Raw genomic sequence first — 23,002 nt, 5'->3', positions numbered from 1 at the left:
ATAATAAAGTGTAAAGAGTGACATCAACCTCCAACTATTTACAGGAGCTGCTGGTGGCTAGACCACATTCCATTCCGTCTTGTCTTTGGTGAGAATAGTCTCAGGAGACAGAAAAAGGCTGAGGGTGATGCCGGGAGAGCTGCGGCACCTATCAACCGCTCCCTGGGGTTTGTCGTGGGTGCAAGTCTGTGTCCTGAGGACTGGCCTGGGGTAGAGGCCCGGCACGGTCTGGCCCAGCCTGTCAGGGAAGAGTCGCAGGGCCCGGGGTTGGGATGCTGATACTTGGGTTCCCAAGTGTGAATCACATTATTTCTGGTATCAGCATAAGCCCACAGTCCCTACTTTTGTGATTACACTTCCTACGTTGGAGGGAAAGGAGGTCTAGACATCTTGCGAAGAGGTCACTTTAACTGCTTAAAGATCCAAAAAGCTGGTTTAATTCCAGTTCACCTACCATTTATCCAGCAATGAACAGTCTGAGGTCACCATTTTGTGGTTAAGGATTAAAAAACTGCTTGAAACTCTGGGTCATTCCACACTTGAATCAGAACGGCAATCCTTCTTCAGCAACACCTGGATATACCATACACTCCCTTCTCCTCCCACGCTCATCTTCACTGTTCCTACTGGGTAAAATAAAAGTCTAATACTAGGCCCTATTCCATTCTGTCTGACCTGAATTTCTGATACGGAGTGGCAGATGAGGACACTGATCTTGCGGACTATAAAAAGAGTACACGAGGAACAGAGGAGGAATTCCTCTTTGGAATGGACTTGAGAGTTGCCGCACATTCTTTGGAAAATGTTTGATGATGATTCATTTGAGGCTGGACTTAAAAGTTTAGAAACACCTAACAGTCATAAGAAGACACATCCAGTGATTAAGCGATTATAGTGGAAAAGAAAAGTAGGTCATGGCTTTTTTAGTTAAAATTAATGTGTGACTATATACGATGATCGATTCCTCTTTTGCGCTTATACCATGGAGACAATTCAAAAATCTTTTAAGTAACGGTCATATTGTTGGAATAAGAGGAGAACTTCTGAAAGTGCCCACTCTTATAGGAAATAACCATTTCCACATACAAGTTATTGTAAGTTTGTAAAAAATTAAATTCAGTGAATAAGTACTTAGTACAGTATCTGGTGCATGGTAAATGCTCAATAAGTGACAGTTGGTATTATTTAGATTTACGTATCATATGCTCTTCTCCCAGCAGATGAACGGTGGCAGGGTGATGAGGAAAGGAGTCCCTGAGACCTGCTAAGGTCGCTTCTTTAACCCCGAGACCTTGAGGATGACTAGAGCTGAACATGCACATGTGTGATGTGAGCAGAGCAAAATGGGTTTGATCCTGTAATGTGTTTTTCACAACAACTCAGTGAATAACCGGCCCCTACTCTCTTTCCTCTAACCAGCTCCCCCTTCTTTTTGTTACCTCCTTTTCTTTCTCATTCAACTTCTCTGTGCCAGGGAGGCCAGTGAGGTTCAAGGGCGGTGCACTTCGTCTACCTATAGATACAGACAGAAAAAGGTATGTATTTTGTAGGAGACAGTACCTCAGGAGTAAAAAGTGTAACAAAGTTCACCATGGTCAGGCCTGTCAGGTACAAAACCACTATACATCGGGTACCCCAAAGTTCACTTGAAAACAAAACCAGTAAGTCAAGGACTTCCCTAGCGGCGCCATGGATAATACTGTGCCTGCCGACGCAGGGGACACAGGTCCGCTCCCTGGCTGGGGAAGAGTCCACGTGCTGCAGAGTAAGCCCACGTCCTTGACAACCACGGAGCCTATGTGCTGCGACTACTGAAGCCCTTGCGCCCAGAGCCTGTGCTCTGCAACGAGACGCCACCACGAGGAGAGGCCCATGCACTGCGATGAAGAGTAGCCCCTACTCGCTGCAACTAAGAAAGCAAGCCCACACGAGAGCAACAAAGACCCTGCACGGCCAAAAATAAGATAAAGAAAAGACTTTTTTAAAAAAAAGTTAAGTCAAGTGTCCTTTGCCTTGATAAAATGCACATATAATCACACATACCTCAGAGTCAAATAAGATTATTCTTCCTAACCCAGCAGAAGATTCTAAAATCTACAGCCCAGATGTCATCTGGTTAAGAAAGGTCACATGCCACCTGTCTTGACAGCTGATGAATGGAAATAACAACTCTGCAGGAGAGACATTCCCTAACACTGGCCATTCTGCCAGCAGGCAAACATGGTAATTACCCAGGCACCATTCACCTTGAGATCAAAGGCAGAGTCAGGCCAGCAAAAGGGCCTTCATTATGTATTATTTGAGAGAATATCTGTTCCTCCCAAAGTAGCCCTGTTTACCTGAAAGACCCACACAGAGGAACAATGAGCCAGTATAGGCAAAGCAGAGGCTGAGGTGAACTCACATACCTTGAGAAAGAGACCCAAGCACGAGGTCACTGCCCAGGATGCGAAGCCTGATATGCGCAACTCTGGGGATTTGTTTCAAATGTAAACTTGAGTGAATGGACTGTGTTAAGCAAAAGAAAATGTAGAATACTACATTACACTTCATGGGGGCAGGGTGCTGCTTAGCTGGTGGAGAGCAGGGGGAGGGGCTATTACAGCTCGCTCTGCAAGGAAACAGGCTTCCCTTTAATATCAACAGAGGGAGCGGGAGCTGCTCCGCAGTCCTAGGCCTAGCCTGACCCTAAATGCCCTGAAACGGAGATTATGATCACTCAAATGCCTCACCAGTTCCGAGAGGCTATGTTATGATCAGTGATTCAGGTTTCCAACTCTGCACTGCCTTAGGAGCAACTCAGAGTGTGAAAAGGAGCAAAGAGTCATCTCAGCCTAAACACTTAGGAGCTGAGGGAAGCTGATGCCCGCCAGGGAAGCAACCAAGAGTGAGTGCAAATGGTTCAGAAAACACAAATACCAAAGAAGCTAGATCAAGTACATTCATTCACTTTAATCAGCCAACATTAAATTTTCCTATTTCTGTATTTAGACTGCGGGAGGATTTGGATGTGAGAAACTTATCCAGTCTGTAAACAGTGGAGTGGTCTCTACGTTCTGATCAGAGGAAGTGGCTAACCTACCATATGGAGCAGGGATGAATGATAACCAAGAAAACAGGCAAACGAACACCATGATCTTAGATCAGCAGCTACAACTAATACCACCCCACACTACCCTTTATTAATTACCAAGCAGCAAGGATTATCAGATATCATATGGCTTAATCTTGCCCTGTAAACTGACCTCAAAATAGGACATGCCAGAAGAGATAGGAAAGAGAAATACTTTTAAGTCTCTGACTTATAAAGAAAGTCTTACTATTCTGGCAAGTAACGTGTCTCCTTGCTTATACAGGACACAAAGCCTTTAAATTATCCCCTGTGAGACAATCTTTAAGTCTGTGGTAGATAAAATCATAGTAAACAAACTGCCTGTGAACATTGGTAAAATAGAAAAAACACCTGTCTGAGGTCCTCTCCTTCTGTCTTTGTAGTGTAAACCCGAGGACAGTTCCTGTTTGGCCGTGAAGATTCTATCAACTTGCTGATGTTTATGAATCTCTATAATAATCACCAATCCTTTGCCTAAGCACCTGGCTCCCACAAAGGCGGGCAGGTTTGTTGGGTCACTATAATTCCCAGAATGAAAACTCCACAATTGTGACTTGCTCCAGCCTGAAAAACAATTACCTGAATTCGAAGTCATGGGAACAGAAGGACTCAGGCCAGAATCACTACAAAAAAGAAGAGGAATTTAAACTTACGTCACATCAAAGAAAGCGATTCCCAAAGCCCACGAGAGACTGGGTGACATTTATCAGGTCAGCTACTTAGAAGAGAAGTAATGAGACAGACGAGACTATGTTTTTACAGGCTATCCCAACTGCACACAACTCAGGAAAGGAAATCTGTTCCAGGGAAGGAAATTGCCTAGATTTGTTAAGAGGTCCTGGTGTGGCACATCACAGAGACCATTCATGAGCAAAAAGCAGGAATTTGATCTTCGAGTGAAAATCACATCAGTAGATACAGAAGAAGAAGGTGTGGCAAGGGAATACACTAATCTTAAAAAATAAGGTCAAAGTGGCAAAGTGGGATTCTAGGAGGCCAGTTACATTTCTCAAAACTGTCAGTACTGTACTGTTTGAGACACCTGCTTAAGCTTTCTGAATTCTTCTAGCTACCTAATTATTACAGCTCTGCCATTTAGGGTAGGGCACCCACGGGACTGTCTGAAAATACAGGTAAAGGCCGAAAGCTCCATGAAGTTGTCCCCCGGACTAATTCCTCACATGTCAGCCTGCCGGCGGAGCCACTGCTGGCAGGCGCTGCTGTCCTGGATGTACTGGAGGACCTCAGAGAGCATGGTGCGTTTGAGGCGTTCCTCTTCTCGAGTCTTCTTGAGGTGATCGTAGGTTCTGGCACCTGTAGGTGTTAAAAAAGTGACTACAATGACAAGGTAGCAGGACTAACCAAAGGGCTGCCAAACTCATCAACAAACAGTTCATCTTTTTTAATTTTTAATTTTTGCGGCCTTGCTATGAGGCTCGTGGCATCTTAGTTCCCCAACCAGGGATCAAACCCAGGCCCACGGCAGTGAAAGCACAGAGCCCTAACCATTGGACCCCAGGGGATTCCCAGTCGTTTTTTAATTTCCTTTGAAAAACTGCTTCCAGAATTATTTTTCTAAGAGCAAAGTGATTTCCCCTAGTTTGAAATCTCTTTCTTGATAAGAAATGAAAATGTGTTTATTCCTTTTCTACCTTTAAGAAATCTGAGAGAGGGAATCCCCAAAACAGAAAAGTAGAAAGAAAGTTGGAGTTGCTCCTATTTCCATCCCCTAAAAGTAACTTAATACTGTTATATTTACTTCCTGCTCTATTTTTTCTATCCACATATTTTTCCAAGTCACACAAATGCTATACACATACACTGTTCCTTAAAAACCAGTTAGGATTACAAATAAAAATAAATCCTCATTGACTACTACTATTCTGGTCACCTCTTTCCTGGAGACAGCCAGCATCAGGCAACCCAAATCTGGCATCAGAGTCTTTATATGCATCTTGCTAACAGCTGCATAGTGTTTTTCACACTATTAATGTATAAAAATGCAAAATATCAAACCAGTGGGTTTCAAGCCAAGTTCCACAGAGGCCCAGGTTACCATGAAAACATCTCAGGGATTACTGTGAACGTACCGGTGGTCCTGGGCTCCACACATGATCTGAATCATCAGACTTCAATCTAAGGAGTTCCACTTTTACTTATGGGTTAGTGCTCCACATAAAATTTCATTTTGTAAACAGTTTCCAATGTTAGAAATAAAGAGCCATTTTGCTGGGCTGAACTTGAGCACTGGGTGAACGGGTGATAGCTTTCAACCAATAGGAAGGAGGGAATGCTGAAGGCCATCCCCAAAACAACAACAAAACGACAGAAACTGCCATTTACTGAGGACTTGGTGCGTCAGGTACTATACTATGTTTTCATGCATTATCTCTAATTTAATCTTCACATGAGCTCTAAGAGACTTGGAAAATTGAAAACAAATAGAATTACAGATTTGGTAAAAGAGCCAGAATCCAAACCCAAGCTGTCCAAGCCTAGACTTCAGCTCTTAACTGCTAACACAACTGTCTTCTCTTACAACCTGGCTCTACTACAACTAGTTAATCACTTTCATCCTTAGTTTCTCTATTAAATGAGAATAACAATACCCATCTCTTAAGGTGAAAGTGAAGTCGCTCAGTCATGTCCGACTCTTTGCTACCCCATGGACTGTAGCCCACCAGGCTCCTCCGTCCATGGGATTTTCCAGGCAAGAATACTAGAGTGGGCTGCCACTGCTTTCTCCAGGGGATCTTCCCAACCCAAGGACTGAACCCAGGTCTCTAACATTGTAGGCAGATGCTTTACCGTCTGAGCCACCAGAGAAGTCCCTCTCTTAAGTTGGTGAAGTAGAAAGGGTACAGTCCAATACATGGTGAATGGTTAGGTGCCATGAATATAATCATCTCTAACTCGAGTAACTGGGATGCAAGTGCCTAGAACCAACTGAAGTGTGCTTAATGGGAATGATCAGATCATCACTAAATTTAAAAAGGCTGAGGCTAAAAGTTGGAATACAAAATCCCCCTTTTTTTAAGAGGCCACAACAGAATCCTAAATCGAAAGTAGCAACTCTGTCATACTTTTTATTTCACCTCAGATAATCCATATAATGGTATTTATAAGGATTAAATAGATGAAACTTTTTGGAAAGATCAAAAACTCATTGTGAAATGTGAAAGCTTGTTTATATGTTTGGAAGGCACCTGCCCTCTGATTTAGTGTGGAGCATTAACATACTTACTACAAAAATTGGTAATGCCTGCCGTCCTGTATTCCTGGAGCCTTTTGATTTCCCTTCGGAGTTCAAATTCCACTGTTTATCCCCCCAAAAAAGAAAGAAAAATCAGAAAAACAAAATCAACACCAATGAGCACTTTTACTGCTATTTTCAGTAATTCTGCCTTCTATAACAGACCAGGCAATTCCATCTGGGGAATCCTAATTGTTGCTAATATCTCATTAGAAATTTTACTTAAGAGCTGACAAAAATGTACTGCAGTGGTCTTTTGGCTTCTGTCTCCAGTTGCAGAAAGCAGCTGGAATTGTTTCTTAGAAAACTTCATAGTGACCTGCCTGAATTCATTTAGCTACAGTAGTAATGAATATAATTTCTTAAACCACCAAGTTTCCTTGCTCTATTTATTCCTTGTTAAAAGCTCTAGCCACAAAGCCAAATTTCGGTATGAAACCTGTCTCTGGTATTACATGACACAGACCTTTTTGCAAGGGAAGGACAAAATTCTGTGCTCAAGTTCCCGATGGTTTCTTTACAGCTTTTCTCTTACAGGGACAAAAGAGCAGTGTGTTTTCCATAAACCAAGATTTCTGCCTCCTCTGAGCACACAGATCAGGTTGCACTGCTCAGATTATTATGTGATGGAATGTTCAAATCTGGGTGCTTTGAAAAAGAGGATGAAGGAAGAACCTGGACAATCCATGGGGTGTAGTTCCCTGGAGTGACACATAAACCAGGGATGGTACAAACTGGGACAGGAAGTAAAGATCAGCCACCCAGGATAAATCACACAAAGAATACCAACTAAACAGGGTGTCTGTGAGGACAACCAAGCCGGTTCAGATAAATGCCTGCAATGTCATGCAAGAAATATCTGCACAAAGAGAACAGGATACAAGCCTTCATGAAGTACCTTCCTGAGCTAAATTTGAGAGTCAAAATCAAATACCTGAATCTCATGATGAAAGGCACAGACTCAGCCCCTCAGTCCAGACTGTTTTATAGTCCAGGCATTACTGCCTTAACAACTTCAATTTTTTATAGTGAGAAATCAAATGGTAACTATGTATATCTCTCTCAGAGAAGAAAGGCAGGAAAATGATGGAAGTGCTATATATTATTTCCATGAGTCACCCAACTCTGTCCCCACCTAGAAACTAGTTTTAATACTAAAATAATTATGAACAAAATAATATGATTTGCTTCAAAATAATCCAGATGAGGATGGGAAAGGAATGGGTGGTAAAGATGACAATGGATCAGCCACTGGGTGGTTAACTGCTAAAGTTGGGTGATGGATACATGTATATCATAGTATAATGAACTCCCATGTATTTGCAAACTCCCATATTAAAAATAGGGGGAAAAGCTACTAAACTACTATTCATCTAAGCGGGGGGGAAGCCACTAGTATTTTTAAGCTTTCTTCTCCATTCCCAAAGTTTCAAATTTATCTCAGAGCAATAAAGGGGAGGAAATAAATTTTTTTAAAAATCCACTTATTTATTTATAGAATTTCACATAAAGCACCATTATCATTCCTATTTATATAAACACACACACAGAGAAATATATGGTCAAGGTTAAAAAACCACCTACATGCATGGCTTTCAATGAACTTGTCATGCTCCACTGGCCCCACAATCCTTGCAAATCGCCTCATTGTTTCATAAAGATCTTGGACTTCCTTGGGATATCGTCGTTCCATTACTACAAAGAAAGTAAAGAATATGAAGATCCCTAAGTTTTCTGTATTTTTTTTAACAAGCAGTAAAATGGAAGAATATTATCCCTAGCCTCACATGATTAATTCACCCATGACAGGAAGCAAACCAGAAAGCTGGGGAATGCAGCACACTGATCATGATCTAACCGAACCAGAGGGACCACATCTCAGGGTCGCTGCCAGGGCCAGAGCGCACCTGCACTCTGGTGACCCCCACACCTCGCTGTCTCTCAGTCTGCACAGGGGCAGGAAGTGCTGGCAGTAACAGGAAGGACGATTAAAGGCCGATCATGCATTCGTAGGAACAATGTAGGGCAGAATCTCCAGTACTGACTTCTGCAGAACAAGGGACATCTAGAAGAGGTAGGTCAGTCTGGCAAAGTGTGTGATCTCTCCCATGTCCCACTAAAAATCCTCTCTGTAACTCCATATCCTCAAGTGAGGAGTTTATTTCTTCACTCTCTACATGGGTCATTTTGCCTTTCTCTAAACTTAATTAAGTACCACAACTTAATATACTACGAATGAAGTTACATTTTAATAACTATCATGGAAGCAAATGGTCATATATGCCACCTGGGATACCCTTACAGGCAGCCAGAATCAGCACCTTTGAGGATCACTACTGACCAGATTTCTAATAAAAAGAGCTATCAGCAAAAAGAGGGGTAGGAAAACCCACCAACAATAATTGGTAGGTTGGAATGATCAGGAATTCTCAAATTGATACTCAGTCATTTCAATAAGAGTAACTAGGCTAGCTCTGTCCACTCTCAGGCTAAAAATACAGACTGTTACTTATGACAGTTACTTAAATTGTCATCTTTTCAGATGAATCTCTTCCTTAGCAGGAAAATTCTTGCCCACAAATTCTAGGGGCTGATTTGATGGGCAGCCACAAATTCATTTTATTCACCACCAAAAAACCCTACTTCTACAGGAATAATACAAAAATTTGGAGTAATTTAGTTTGATGAAAAAAGCTCCTATGCCTACGATAGTAAGGTCACACGTACATTCAGTACAATGACAAGTGAAAACCTCGCAGACCACACTGCACATGCCATGTCTTTTTTGGAAGCAACAGAGCCTCCCCTCAGCTCTATCTGTAAAAATACAGTTAAAGAATAAAGAGGCTAAGCTGATCTCTGTCCACCAGCTGGGAACAGAATTTATGCGAGTCAAGGTCTACTACATACAGGTTAAAATCCAAAAGCCCAGCAATTTCAGACATAGGAACGCACTACCAGAACATGACCAATTATTGTCGACAGAAAGGGCAAGGGAGAGCTGACCTGGAGTCATTTTTGCAAACCCACAGCTCTCGATTAGGAGGAGGTTAAACAAGCAATAATGTATACTGGCAGAAGGAATATAAATTGATATAACTATCTTTCAGGAAACAATCTAGCAGCATGTGTTAAGCATTTTTAATAATCATGTTCTTTGACCTAGTAATTCCACTTCTCAGAATCTATCTTAAAAAAATTATAAAGGCAGACAAAGCTTTATTCACAAACAATTTTACCTTTGTGCTATTTGTAATGATTTTTAAAAAACTGAAAATAAGCTAAATATCCAATAATAAAGACAGGTTAAGCACATCGTATATTATATGTAAAGTTATTGGTACAACATATTATGTAACTATTAGAAGGGATATCATCAAAACACTACAGTTGCTTAAAAAATGTGTAGTGGAAAATGAAAAACCAAAGGACATAAAATGTAACCTACTTATGATCATGGCTCTGTTAAAAGATACTCAACCCAAGACTGGCTGACCTGGACCCCCCAGTGGGATAGTGGCATAGTGTGTCAAACCCTGTAAGATCCTATCAACTAGCATATGAAGCATAATCTCATTAGGTTACTTTTACAAAACAGAATCTTGTGGCATACACCTATTATAAACATATATAAATAATGCAAGTATTATGATATGATTCTTATGTGCTGAACAAACTTTACAGTATAAAAGAAAAAGTAGAGAAACTCTTTCTGCCCAGCCTAGATATCACCAATATTTAAGAGTAAGGTAAAAGTTAGCAATCACTCAAAAATCATTGTAGGTTTATTTTCATCATGTAATATTAATGTCTTGTTTGTTAGCGCCCCCACGATGCAAAATAAAGGTGTCACTTTCCGTTAATTCTTACCGTAAAAATATTTTCACAACCTGATGATACAGTTATATTATGTTTAACATATAATTCTGAAACCCAATCCTATCCAGTTTTGGAAAATGATCAATAAATATTCAGGTTTTAATTAATACACTAATTTAAAAAACATTTCTCATTCTAGTGTTATTGACTATATATTACTGGTTTGAAACTCTTAGTATACAACAGAATTGCCTTGAAGACTTTAAAAAAAATAGATGCTGGAGCTCTACCTCCAGAGATTCTGACTTAATTAGAGGTGACTGTTGGGCATCATAAATTTTTAAAGCTTCCTCAATTTAGTTCACTCAGTCGTGTCCGACTCTTTGCGACCCCATGAATCGCAGCATGCCGGGCCTCCCTGTCCATCACCAAATCCCGAAGTTCACCCAAACTCATGTTCATTGAGTTGGTGATGCCATCCAGCCATCTCATCCTCTGTCGTCCCCTTTCCCTCCTGCCCCCAATCCCTCCCAGCATCAGAGTCTTTTCCAATGAGTCAACTCTTCACATGAGGTGGACAAAGTATTTCAAGCTTTAGCATCAGTCCTTCCAAAGAACACCCAGGACTGATCTCCTTTAGAATGGACTGGCTGGATCTCCTTGCAGTCCAAGGGACTCTCAAGAGTCTTCTCCAACACCACAGTTCAAAAGCATCAATTCTTCGGCACTCAGCTTTCTTCACAGTCCAACTCTCACATCCATACATGACCACTGGAAAAACCACAGCCTTGACTAGACGGACCTTTGTCAGCAAAGTAATGTCTCTGCTTTTAAATATGCTGTCTAGGTTGGTCATAACTTTCCTTCCAAGGAGTAAGCGTCTTTTAATTTCATGGCTGCAGTCACCATCTGCAGTGATTTTGGAGCCCGAAAAAATAAAGTCTGACACTGTTTCCACTGTTTCCCCATCTATTCCCCATGAAGTGATGGGACCAGATGCCATGATATTAGTTTCCTGAATGTTGAGCTTCAAGCCAACTTTTTCACTCTCCTCGTTCACTTTCATCAGGAGGCTTTTCACTTTCTGCCCTAAGGGTGGTGTCATCTGCATATCTGAGATTACTGATATTTCTCCTGGCAATCTTGATTTCAGCTTGTGCTTCTTCCAGCCCAGCGTTTCTCATGATGTACTCTGCATAGAAGTTAAATAAGCAGGGTAACAATATACAGCCTTGACGTACTCCTTTTCCTATTTGGAACTAGTCTGTTGTTCCATGTCCAGTTATAACTGTTGCTTCCTGACCTGCATATAGGTTTCTCAAGAGGCAGGTCAGGCGGTCTGGTATTCCCATCTCTTTCAGAATTCTCCAGTTTACTGTGATCCACACAGTCAAAGGCTTTGGCATAGTCAATAAAGCAGAAATAGATGTTTTTCTGGAACTCTCTTGCTTTTTCCATGATCCAGCGGATGTTGGCCATTTGATCTCTGGTTCCTCTGCCTTTTCTAAAACCAGCTTGAACATCAGGAAGTTCATGGTTCATGTGTTGCTGAAGCCTGTCTTGGAGAATTTTGAGCATTACTTTACTAGCGTGTGAGATGAGTGCAACTGCGTGGTAGTTTGAGCATTCTTTGGCATTGCCTTTCTTTGGGATTGGAATGAAAACACCTTTTCCAGTCGTGTGGCCACTGCTGAGTTTTCCAAATTTGCTGGCATATTGAGTGCAGCACTTTTACAGCATCATCTCTGGAATTCCATCACCTCCACTAGCTTTGTTCATAGTGATGTTTTCTAAGGCCCACTTGATTTCACATTCCAGGATGTCTGGGTCTAGGTGAGTGATCACACCATTGTGATTATCTTGGTCCTGAAGATCTTTTTTGTACAGTTCTGTGTATTCTTGCCACCTCTTCTTAATATCTTCTGCTTCTGTTAGGTCCACATCATTTCTGTCTTTTATCGAGCCCTAGTGACGCTAATATGCAACTTGGATTAAGAACTACTGCCATAAATGATTTAAAACTATTCAATAAAGATGGGAAAAATTTTAAATTAAAGAAAAACACTGATACTTACATTGAAACTTCCTAAGGTTGATTAATCCATGGTCTCTTATAATTCTAGAATGAAAAACATAATCATCCATGATAATTAATTTCACATTTAACAATGTCTTCCACAAGCAGCTTCCATTAGACACCGTAAACACTATGGGGGGAATATCGAGGTCCAGAGAAGCCACTCCCCTCAAGTTTTGCAGCTCAGTGAGTCACTAGCACAATTTTAGGCTCTCAAGTATCATGTATTTTTCCTCCCCTTGGGCAATGAAGAATCTCAATAACTATTTGCTGGATGAATCAATGAGCACCCACAAAAATAACTTAGATGAAACAGAAGGGAATCTGTGTCCATGGCATAAAAACTACCTACTCAGCTTTAGGGAAATGATAAGTGAGAATAACCATTTAAGGGCAATCTGCTAACCATGAAGGGTGCCACGATCACACATTCCATGTTTACAGCTGTACAGTCACAGAATGCCTTGAAGCTGCTTGAAATAAATCTTTTGCATGTTTAATGGAAGGGCATCATAAAACACAAGATCTAATAGAGACCTCAACAACTGACTGCATTAAGCAGAACAGAATTTAGGTAAACCATGCAGAGTTCCATGTCTGGAACCTTTGATTTCTATTGCCTAGCAATGAAGCTTCTCTCAAGAATAGCTGAATAATCTTCAGCGCTCACTGGAAGCTAACTCCAGATATGCAGAGAGTAAGTTTTAGTTCAGATCATGTCTCGGTCTCTCCAGAGCGTCTCCTAAGCCCTATTTCTTTTTCTCATTGTGATGCCACCGTGTCTCTAGTTAGTAACATGCCTACGCATATATACACACACACCTGTGAGTACCCATCCCTGAACTGTTATAAGTCTCTGTAATCCAGCAGAGATCTGGGATCCATAATTTCTCAGTCTGAATGTATGGTTTTTGTTCTGTTGCAAAGAGAAGGAAAAATCAAGAGTGCCTAAAACTTGCTCATGATTCCTTTGAAATCCTTTTAGATAAGATTTCTCATAAAAACTCAGCAGTCAGAATGGAGCATTAGAAAAAGCATAACAACTTAATAATATCTTGAATTTTTCTTGTTGCTTTTTCCCTTAAAAGAACATACCCTTATTATTCATTGGTCATAACAATAAGGAAGGGGTAAGGAAGGAGGAGGTAAAAAAAAAGCAAAAAAAAGGAGAATTAATATTAACTTTTAACAGATGGGAAAACTGAGAGTCAAGGAAGTTAAGGGTATTCCTCAAGGTCATAAGATAAGCCACAAGTGGAACTTGTTCTTATGGGCTGTATGTGGTCAAAAATCCAAAGGCAAAAGAAGGCAGGATGGTTTCCCAGACTTACTTTTTTCGTCTTTGTCGCTCCTTTAACCTGGAATGATAGATATCCACTACAGCCATCTTCAAAGCTATAAACACACAAACACTTACATATAAATATAGCCAAGGCAAGAAGAAGTCTTTTGCCCAAGCTGTTCTAAACTTTTAACCTCGTACTGCTAACTACTCCACATTCACTGGTCTAAGAAATCTGTCTCTTGGAAACAAAAAATATCCTAGGATACTGAATTTCTGAATCAGTAAATTACAGTGAAATTCTTTTTCCTAAGTATATGTTTACAAAGGATTACCCTATGGATAACAAATTCTGCGTTCTACTAAACATCTACTTTGACCATGCCCTGCTATGTATATTAAATTTCAGATAACAGTTCAATAAGGAGTCTGAACTTCAGTAAAACATGGGCTAGAAATTACACATATCAGAGTTTCAGATTAGGAGAGAGAAATACTGAAATCTAACATACTGGGCTATAAGCAGATGCATTATAGCTGTATACAACTTCAGTCGCTGGGAAATGACCAGGAATACTTTATCCAGGCCATCCTCCCTTGGGTCTGAGATAAAAATAACAAATTCTAGCTGGATGATCTGAAGAGACAACTGAATGCAGTATTTTTTAAACTTCAGTTATTTTTTTAAAAAAGTATTAGGTATCAGATTTGTTGTCATTCGTTTCTAACAAGTTCAAAAATTTAAACAACGTTGCTTCATTTTTCCTCATCACAACCCACAAACTAAAAATAATTCAATAATATCAGGTCCAAGATTTAAGGCAATGGATTTCAAACCTTTTTTTCAGGTTGCAGAACTCTTTCTCTGTATGAACACCTTCTCGATTTATACATGTTCCTTATAGAAGCAAAGGTATCACAGGATGCCCAGGCCCTGCCAGTGCTCCCTAATACACCTGCTGTGGAAGGACAGGTCCTAGAACACTTCTGGGGGAGACAGGCCTCATGTAAGTCTATGGTGGAAGTGGCAGGAGGAATGGGAAGGAGACGACCTGTTTTGACATGCAGTACGTGTACAAGAGATGGGAACCGTCTGCCCGCATGGTCCTGCTGAAGGGCTCTGACAAGGATGGCTTCCACTTCTTCACTAACTTCGAGAGTCGAAAGGGAAAAGAGCTGGTGAGGGTTCACGATAAATCCTTCCTGGGCCTGCAGGGTCCAGCCCTGGCTTCTTGGTTGCCTACTCATGCCACCCCTGCCCCCGTCCACTTGCCAGCCGTGCTCAGGCACTGTCCTGACTAGAGGCCTCTGCACGTGCCTTCTCTCTGCCGTGAATGAGGACAAGCTTTAAGCTCCCAGGTTAAAGCATCTGCCTGTAATGCAGGAGACCTGGGTTCGATCCCTGAGTTGGGAAGATCCCCTGGAGAAGGAAATGGCAACCCACTCCAGTATTCTTGCCTGGAGAATCCCATGGACGCAGGAGCCTGGTGGGCTACAGTCCACGGGGTCGTAAAGAGTCGGACACGACTGAGAGACTTCACATCACAACCAAATAAAAGTTTTAGCATGGACTCTACCTTCCTTCTTAGGAGAAAGAGAATTAGGAAGTCAACAGTTCAAGGCAGAAAGAGAAGCAAATAGAACAAATAAGAAGCAAATAGGTAAAGAGCTAACATACACTGAGTATTTATCACGATCCAGTCTCTTTAGGTGCCTTATCTCATTTATCCACTGAATAACAAGATGCGTTCAATAAGAAAGAAACTACCCGAAAATCCAGTGGGGAGGTTAGTGCTAATTTTGACAAAACAGTTCTGTAACTTTTCTAATATATTAACATATCATGTTGTTTCCTAAGATTTGTGTGGGAAAGAATTAAAACAGAGAAAAAAAACTGAAGAGATTGTGTTACAAAAACCTCTATAAATAAATCCTGCTGATAAACGGTTCTGGTGCTCGATCAATTCAGTAGTGGAAGGTTGTACAACCAGCTCTGAAGAACAGAGGGGAGAAAGGGAACACAGAGCAACAAATGCAAGGAGAACTGGAATTCTCCCAGGGAAAAGATGTCACAGTTGAAGCTCTCTCTTGTCTTGATGAAGCAATAGATCGCAACAACTGATTATAAGGTCTTAACGGCATGAAAAACCCAGGGAGGACACAGCACAGCAGGCAGAACAGAAATGAGAAGGACACACTCAATGAAGGACAATCACACGCTCACACTCTTCTTAAAGGGGCTGGAGAGTTGAGTAGAGCAGGCACACAAAGACCCAGAGCTCCTTAAAAACCAACCAACCCAAACCACCCATAACCTCTCCACTACTGCCAGGCCTCTGAAATCCCAGCCTGGGGGGATGACTAGTCTCCCTGTGATTACACTGGGGACTGATAACAAAGTCTCCAAATGGCTGCCTTAAAATATTGCAAGAAGTGGGCAGCAGTCAGAGGCAGCTCCTTCCCACTGCAGTGTATTTCTAACATTGTTCAAAATAGCTGGCAACATGTTTCTGTTTTCCTGACAGAAGGCACTTACTGCTTTCTTGGCAGGAAAGGCAACTCAGAGGCCTTAACTGTGGGGAAACCAATCAAAACCCCTACTTGCAAGCACACGAGCACAAACCTGTGAATCAGGTATTCCCCAGAATGAAGCTTCTTAAAAGTCATTCCCCTGCCCCTGAAGCTTTTGGCCGAGATGGACACAATCAGGGCTATGAAAAAAGGATGACTATGTGACCTCATGGTCAAAGTCAGCAACCAGGAAGCCTTAGGCAAGTTGTTTCACTCCTTTGTACATTTCCCTGAAGGCAGAATGGGAAAATGACTATTTCTACTTCTCAGGAATGTGATTAAGTCATAGATTATAAACAATGTGAAATCTAAAAAGAAAAAAAAGGTTCAAGATGGTAGATACAGTAAGTCTAGTAGTATTAAGAGCACAGATATATTAAGCACAGTAGTATTAAAAGCTTGAGATGGCGCTGCCACTTGCAGGTTATAACTTGACCTTGATATTTCCACTCCTCAATTTCCCCATCTATAAAATGGGCATAGTAACACCCAACTCAAAGAGTTTTGTGAGGATTAAGTGAGTTCACACATATCAAAAACTTAAACGGTACCTGGCAAACAGTGAGTGCTGTATGTATTAATTATTATTATTTAGAGCCTTTAACAGTTAGAAGATCAGAGGTCCAGCCTGGTCACTGTGCCTACTCACTTACCTATTGGCAGTTTCTTTCCCTTGATGGTGATTTGGCTGCTATGTGCTTAGGACTGTTTAGACATAAATACCATTAAGACTGAAAATTGCTGTTTAGTTGCTCTGTCGTGTCCAACTCTTGTGCAACCCCATGGACAGAGAGCCCATCAAGGATTTCCCAGGCAAGAATACTGGAGTAGGTTGCCGTTTACTGCTCCAGGGGATCTTCCCGACCCAAGGACTAAACCCGCATCTCCTGCACTGGCAGGTGGATTCTTTCCCACTGAGCCACCCGGGAGGACCAAAGGCTGACAATATGGACCAAAGAAAGAAAATCGGGGGCATGAAGGGGAACATATCCATATCTGATCAAGAAAGTTGGCTGAAATTAGCTTTCCAAATGCAAAGTAAATTTCTCTGGTGTGCAACCCTGAGAAGTGCTGAGAACACAGACCCAGCACAGAGAAAGGAGCTCATGACAACTCCTGCTTGCCCAGGTTATTGGCTGGCAATGATTAGAAGATGCTGTGCTAAGGCTTACCACCTGGAAAACTCTGAGAAAGACCAGTCCACAAATTTAGGAGAGATTTTCCCAATAAAAGCAGATGGGGAGCAACGTCCCGAGGAAAAGGGAAACGCACTGTATGTCAGCACTGACGTCTCACAACATACTGCGACAGGGGGGGCACTGAGTTTCGGGTCTTCTGCATCTCCCTCTCCAGACCAGTAATTTCAATAAAGTGTAAAGAGGTTTCATTCAGCGATCCCAGAACTTCCTTACTGTCTTCCTCAGACACTACTTCACATGCAGTATCTTTTGGGGGCCCATTCTGAAAGATGTCTGGTATGGCTGGAATGTAATCATCTATTCCTCCACTGTGTCCTAGGCCTCTATAATGGACCATTTAAACCTCCTTCATTAGACGAATTCCATGAATCATAGCAAAAGTCTTGGGAAAGAAAAAGACCTTGGTGGCATCACCCCATCTTCTAGATGCCTGGGAACAGGATACAAAACCCAGCCAAACAATTTACTTCCTTCTAGTAGTTGTGAGTGAGGAAACATAAAAGGAATGTTATAAATGCTCAGTAATAACAAGAGTGTAATAGTATAATGGAATGGTAATAACATCAATCTGAATTATGAACCCTCTTCCATTGGAGACATTCACCCTGACTAGTCAGTGTCATCCTTCTTTGTTGGCCAGGGACACAAAGAAATTGCAAGCAGGATTCCAAGTGACTCAGAAGCAAGCCCGAGATTGAATCACTATCCTGATCTACAGAAAACAGGTGCCCCCCTCTCTGCTCTGAGTGTGCATAAAAAGCTCCTTCTCATTTCTCCCTACCTCCTTAGGCTTCTAGTCCCCTTCACTTGAGTGTTCTGGGAGAAACTGCTCAGCTCAAGGGCAATATGCCCCACTGGACAGTGGGGTCGTGCTGCCAGAGGAGGAATATGAGAACCTAGAGCCATCAACAAAGCATCCCTTTGATCTCCAGTCCTGCCAACCCTCTCAATGATGTCATCACCTTTCAAAAAGCACCTATCTAAACATCTTATAGTTCACTACTAGACATGGTGGGAAAGCGGAGGCAGAGATTATTACAGTTTTAATTAAAACTACTTATGTATAACAATAACTGAAGCTTCAGTTGTAGTTTGAATGGATTAGAATCAAGTAACTTAAAAGGTTGTAGAATCTGTAGAAAGAAAACAAATAACTAAAGTATGCTATAGGTTTGAAATGCTAACTAAAATAAAACTTGCTAATCAATTGCTTCTTTTTGATTTTTTTTTCCTTTTGCCCCACTTAATGATAGGAAGGACCATAAATGCACCAGAAGAAACTACAAATCCTGCTTTCACAAAGAATGCAGAGTAAAATAAAACACCAACCATCACTATAGTTTTCTTAATAATGTTGCGGCTTAAGAATGAAGACCTTGGACTAAGGCCTAGACATGTGATTCAACAAGTCCTTTACATAGTTGAGACATTACTGACATTAGAGATTCTGACTTTCAGAAGTTCAGTACTTCTGAATAGCATCTAAAAAACTGATACTTATAAAACTGCTTTTTTGCATTCTGGATAAGAATGATACAAGCCAGGAAATAATACCATTTTAATTAAAGCTGGCATGTATGAGGAGAAATACTGAATGGCAATCTGCACACTACCTCCAAGGGGACACCACCATGACACGAGTTACCAGGGCTGAAAAGCAGAGATCGACATGGAAGACGGAACAAGTACAACGGCTCTAGTGAACACTAAAGTAGTTTGCCTGCAAGCTTTCCTCTTTTAGTTCAATCTGCGTCACTTTGACTTTTCCTTAAAGTTGTGTGGGAGAAAAGGAGAGAAATGAAATTTTGCAAAGAAAACTGTTCAAGAAGTATGTAGAGAAAAAAATTCTAAAGGTAAAATTTTTATGGGGACTCTTTCTTGGTCCCAGATCTGGTGTAACAAATACCTAAACAGCTCTTCTGTGAAGGGAAGAGTAAAATTTCCCCTTCAAGGGACAGAGGACCAGTTAATGCAACCTGAAGGGTCGATTTATAAATCAACAAGGAGTCTAACTTGCCCTTCCTACCTGGCATATACAGTTAAGAGAAATAACAAAGATGTTGTTTAGGAAATATAGAATCCAAGGGATTCACCTACTACATATATCACCCTTAATTCTGGACTGAAATGAAACAGAAGATTTGGGATTATTTTAAATACATAGTTCATTGAAAATAGAAAGAAAAGGAAAAAAAGATATTCCAGTAAAAGTCTAACCATCCACTTTTAAGAGCCTTATTGACATTAACCATTTACTTATAACAAAAGACCAACAGCAGGCTAATCTTTAGAATTCAGAAGTGCTAAAAATCCAACAGTTCTGAGAAAGAAATTTTCAGTCTTGGTCTAAAAACTCTTGAACTTCCATTCTTTTCCCCTGCTATGGGAAATCTGGGGTAACAAATTACAATGAACATTTAGTATCAGTAGTTGCTGTTGAAGTCCCAGGTTTTCACTGATTCCTTTTCTTTTAAGGAGGCAGTGAGGACCATTTAACCAATTACCTCAGCATAGGCTCGTCTCAAAAGAAAGCTCACATACTCCAAGGGATGGGATATTCCCAACTACCATTATATGATCAACATTCTCACCATCATCACAAATGATCTTCTCATTATGGTCAAATCCCGGCAACAGGATATGTTCAGCATCTTAGCCACTATACTTTCAGTCCCATAAGGGGCAGGAGACTATCTTATTCATTCTTACATTCCTAGCAGCCAGCACAGTCTCATTACAGGTTGCAATCAATAGAAACACTTATTGAAATAAAATGTTACCGTGTAAAATGTCCGAGTCATCTTCGACAAAATCAATATCTCTCAAGTCCCACTCTGCATAATTGTCAAACTCCTGTTTGGGGAAAAAAATTCCCACCTCAGATCCATCAGCTTTGAGTAATGCCTTTATAGGAGCCATGCTTTAAAAGCAAACAGCAAATATACAAACACTTGTTAAAAAGTACTGAATGGGGTACAAGGCCAGGATAACTGCCATAAGTAATAAATCATGGGAAAAATCTGAGAGGCTTTCAGGCAATACTGACAGCAAAAAAATGAGAACGCTATGAGTCCAGGAATAATATTTGGTTCTTAAAGTAGTCTGTTCATAAAATGTAAATCAAGAAAATCTCACTCTGACTAGTCCTTCAAGTATTTAGGTAAGAAAATTGTGTGCATTAATTCATCTACCTTTCTACCACCACCTGAGGGCTCTATTTATTCCAGAATATTGGTTATACAGCTCAGTGGGTAGATTTGTTCATATTCTGTTCAGTGAGAACAATATGCAGGGGCAGTGTCTACGAGGGAGCTCTACAACAGCAGCTGCCAAGAACAAAACGCTGACCTGGGTGTGGCCAGCAGAACTGTTTATAGTTTGCTAAACTTTAATTACCTCCAGGAGTGCTGTAATTGTGGAGGAGGTGGTAAATCAAGAGACATGTGACTGCATTCACATGGCTTTATGGCTGCAAGAACAGGTAGCTTTTCCACACATTCATCATTCTTTATACACTTGTGAATATAATACAGAAGACAGCAAAGTACAGCCTCCAGACCAAATTTAGCCCACTGCCTATTTTTGTAAATAAAAGTTTTAATGGTGCACCAGCATGCTCATTTGTTTACTATTATCTATGCTGCTTTCTGCACAATTATGGCAAAGTTTAGTTCCAACAGAGACTTTATAGTCTACAAAATCTAAAATATTTACTATCGGGACCTTAATAGAAAAAGTTTCCCAACCCCCTGACATAATACAACCTTGGAACCCTCTAGGTATGGAATGAGAATCAGACTACAGAAACCCTATACTTACTAAGGAAATGGGACTTAAGAAATAAGTTAATAAGAAATAAGTTAATAAGTTAATAAGAAATAAGTTAAGGGGCCTTCCCAGGTAGCACTAGTGGTGGTAAAGAAAGAAGTTCTTGGTCTGAAGAACTTCTACCTTTCCAAAAAAAAAAAGTTTACAAATGAGAAAAGGCACTCAGAGAAAATGAGACTGCCTAAGGCCCTACAAATTACAGTGTTTTGAAAAGCTTTTTAGTGGTATGGAACCTATAGGTAAGAGATATGGCCTCATCCGAAACAAAAACAAGTTTCTCCTACCTCAATGAAATCTGCTCGAGCTGGCATGTATCCTGCCATGTCCCGAGAAAGCAAGGAGTCAAAGGTAGGTCGGGGAGGGTCATCTGCAGCTGAAAGAATTTCGAGTTTTTCTTAATACCTTAATAAAATATTGGCATAAAAAAAGTAACACAAAAAAAGTTCTCATTTAGATTCTGAAATATTTTTATTTGGAGAAAGATAGTGTCTGAGAGAAATAAAATTCAAAATATTTTTATAAAGGAAAGTAAAAAAGTAAAGTATTATGGAAACAAACTGACTCCTTAAAAAAGAAATTAAGGGGACTTCCCTGGTGGTCTAGTGGTTAAGACTGCACTTCGTCTGCAAGGGACATGGGTTCGATTCCTGGTTGGGGAACTAAGACCCCACATGCTACAAAGGGCAGGGAAAAGAAAAAAAAAAAAAAAAAGAAAGAAACTAAGATTTAGGGAACCCTCTAAGTAAATATGGAAAATTCCCTCTGCTCTTTACTTCCTTAATATAAAAGAAAATCAAAGATCTTTTCTTTAGCATTACAGAACTTAAGTATTTACTCTGTCTGCTTCAGCTCCCTTCTCAGTTATCAATTTACAAATCCCATCCAACTGATAGGCAAAAACACCACTGGATTTGGAGTGAGCTGGAATTGAGTCACTAGTCCTGTGATCTTGCACAAGTTATTTAACCTTTCTGAATTTCAGGTTCCTTGTGTGCAAAACCAAAGCACTTGCTCTTTCTGTCTCACTGCATTGCCATGAGGAAGAAATGGTCTAAACCATTTGAGAACAAACTGCTAACATCCTAAGGGCTATCCAAACAGGAGATAGCCCCAGGTTGAGTTAGTCAGCTATGAAACTGTCTCCAGAAAGTATGAGGAAATAGGCAGGGGAAAGAAAAATAATCATATCTCATTATTTGTGCCCTGGGAGTCATTCAGAAAAGATGTCCACTTATAATTCATCATGGGTTTGGTTATGTTTTGTTAGACCCATGAGTCCCTAAGTCACATGAGATTGAAAAAAAAAAATTAAAGTTTGCTATAATTGCCACAACCAAGTGAATGAAAATAACAAATTGCTTCTTGGGCTTAATACTGGGATGGTTAATTATAATGACTTCCACACTAGACTCTCTTACTGATACAGGGAGGTACTTACAGTGAAATGGAATGGCTGTATCAGCAGTTTTTGCCTCCTCTGCTTGCTTCAGGTTCAGCAGGGTAGATGCAAACAGAGGGTTATTGATGAAATGCTTCATATAGTGCTTCTCACACTCCTCCTTGGTCTTGGTGCACATCTGATTGGCTACATCCTGCCTAGAGTGTGGAAAGTGAGAAAAGGAAGCAGAGTTTTCATTATACATAATGGTCAAAGTATGGTTTGTTTTGTCCATATTTTAAGTCCCACTGATACAATGTGTGGAATTTGATACCCCCAAACTGATATCATGCAGCTATTGGCAGAACAGTGAGACAAATATAAACATAGCATTGGTATAATCTGATGTTTCAAGTCCTGCTATTCCATGATAGAGGTGCCAATATCTAAAAAAGTCCTTTTCTTTTCAACAAAATAAGGAAG

General features: G+C 40.6%; 1 protein-coding gene across 4 annotated transcripts in view; it reads right to left on the bottom strand.

Moving 5' to 3' along the window:
- Positions 1-23,002, bottom strand: part of TADA2A (transcriptional adaptor 2A) — a 46,266-nt gene that overhangs the window by 1,519 nt on the left and 21,745 nt on the right. For all 4 annotated transcript variants that reach the window (XM_018064175.1, XM_018064177.1, XM_018064176.1 and 1 more), the window contains exons 6-15: positions 22,580-22,737; positions 21,426-21,514; positions 20,094-20,166; positions 13,593-13,656; positions 12,260-12,303; positions 7,950-8,060; positions 6,357-6,428; positions 4,294-4,426; positions 3,692-3,735; positions 1,440-1,513 (exon numbers count right to left, since the gene is read on the bottom strand). In XM_018064175.1, the coding sequence (XP_017919664.1) occupies positions 1,440-1,513; positions 3,692-3,735; positions 4,294-4,426; positions 6,357-6,428; positions 7,950-8,060; positions 12,260-12,303; positions 13,593-13,656; positions 20,094-20,166; positions 21,426-21,514; positions 22,580-22,737 (862 nt within the window). The remainder of the gene's footprint in view (positions 1-1,439; positions 1,514-3,691; positions 3,736-4,293; positions 4,427-6,356; positions 6,429-7,949; positions 8,061-12,259; positions 12,304-13,592; positions 13,657-20,093; positions 20,167-21,425; positions 21,515-22,579; positions 22,738-23,002) is intronic.

Source organism: Capra hircus, chromosome 19 (assembly GCF_001704415.2).
Source record: "Capra hircus breed San Clemente chromosome 19, ASM170441v1, whole genome shotgun sequence".
Classification (NCBI taxonomy): domain Eukaryota; kingdom Metazoa; phylum Chordata; class Mammalia; order Artiodactyla; family Bovidae; genus Capra; species Capra hircus.
This window is presented reverse-complemented; position numbering and strand designations above follow the sequence as displayed.